Source organism: Eimeria mitis, genomic scaffold, assembly GCF_000499745.2.
Source record: "Eimeria mitis Houghton genomic scaffold, Emh_scaff1880, whole genome shotgun sequence".
Classification (NCBI taxonomy): domain Eukaryota; phylum Apicomplexa; class Conoidasida; order Eucoccidiorida; family Eimeriidae; genus Eimeria; species Eimeria mitis.
The window spans coordinates 1,826-2,095 of record NW_013570203.1 but is presented as its reverse complement, the minus strand read 5'-3'; the positions used below and the strand labels follow the sequence as shown (position 1 = coordinate 2,095).

At 37.8% G+C, this 270-nt stretch overlaps 1 protein-coding gene across 1 annotated transcript in view; it reads right to left on the bottom strand.

Moving 5' to 3' along the window:
- The window catches only part of EMH_0045110 (glycogen debranching enzyme, putative), a gene marked incomplete at both ends in the record, with an annotated part of 7,271 nt that overhangs the window by 5,194 nt on the left and 1,807 nt on the right, over positions 1-270 (bottom strand). The window contains 1 exon segment of the mRNA XM_013496038.1: positions 67-119. Coding sequence (XP_013351492.1) covers positions 67-119 — 53 coding nt within the window.

Here is a 270-nt window from a genome sequence, read left to right as displayed (position 1 = left end):
TCTTACTACTACAACCAAACCCTTTTATTTCTCCTTTATATAAACAAACAGAAAAATTATATAAACCCTCATCGAGCTCATATGCAGCACGCAGATACGGACATGTATCCAACGAATACCTACACACAAACCCTAAACCCTAAACCCTAAACCCTAAACCCTAAACCCTAAACCCTTAGCGAGGTTTTCAACACCCTAAACCCTAAACCCTAAACCCTAGAAATAGAGAAAAAAAAGGGTCAAATTCATAGAACTAGATGGCAACAGAAA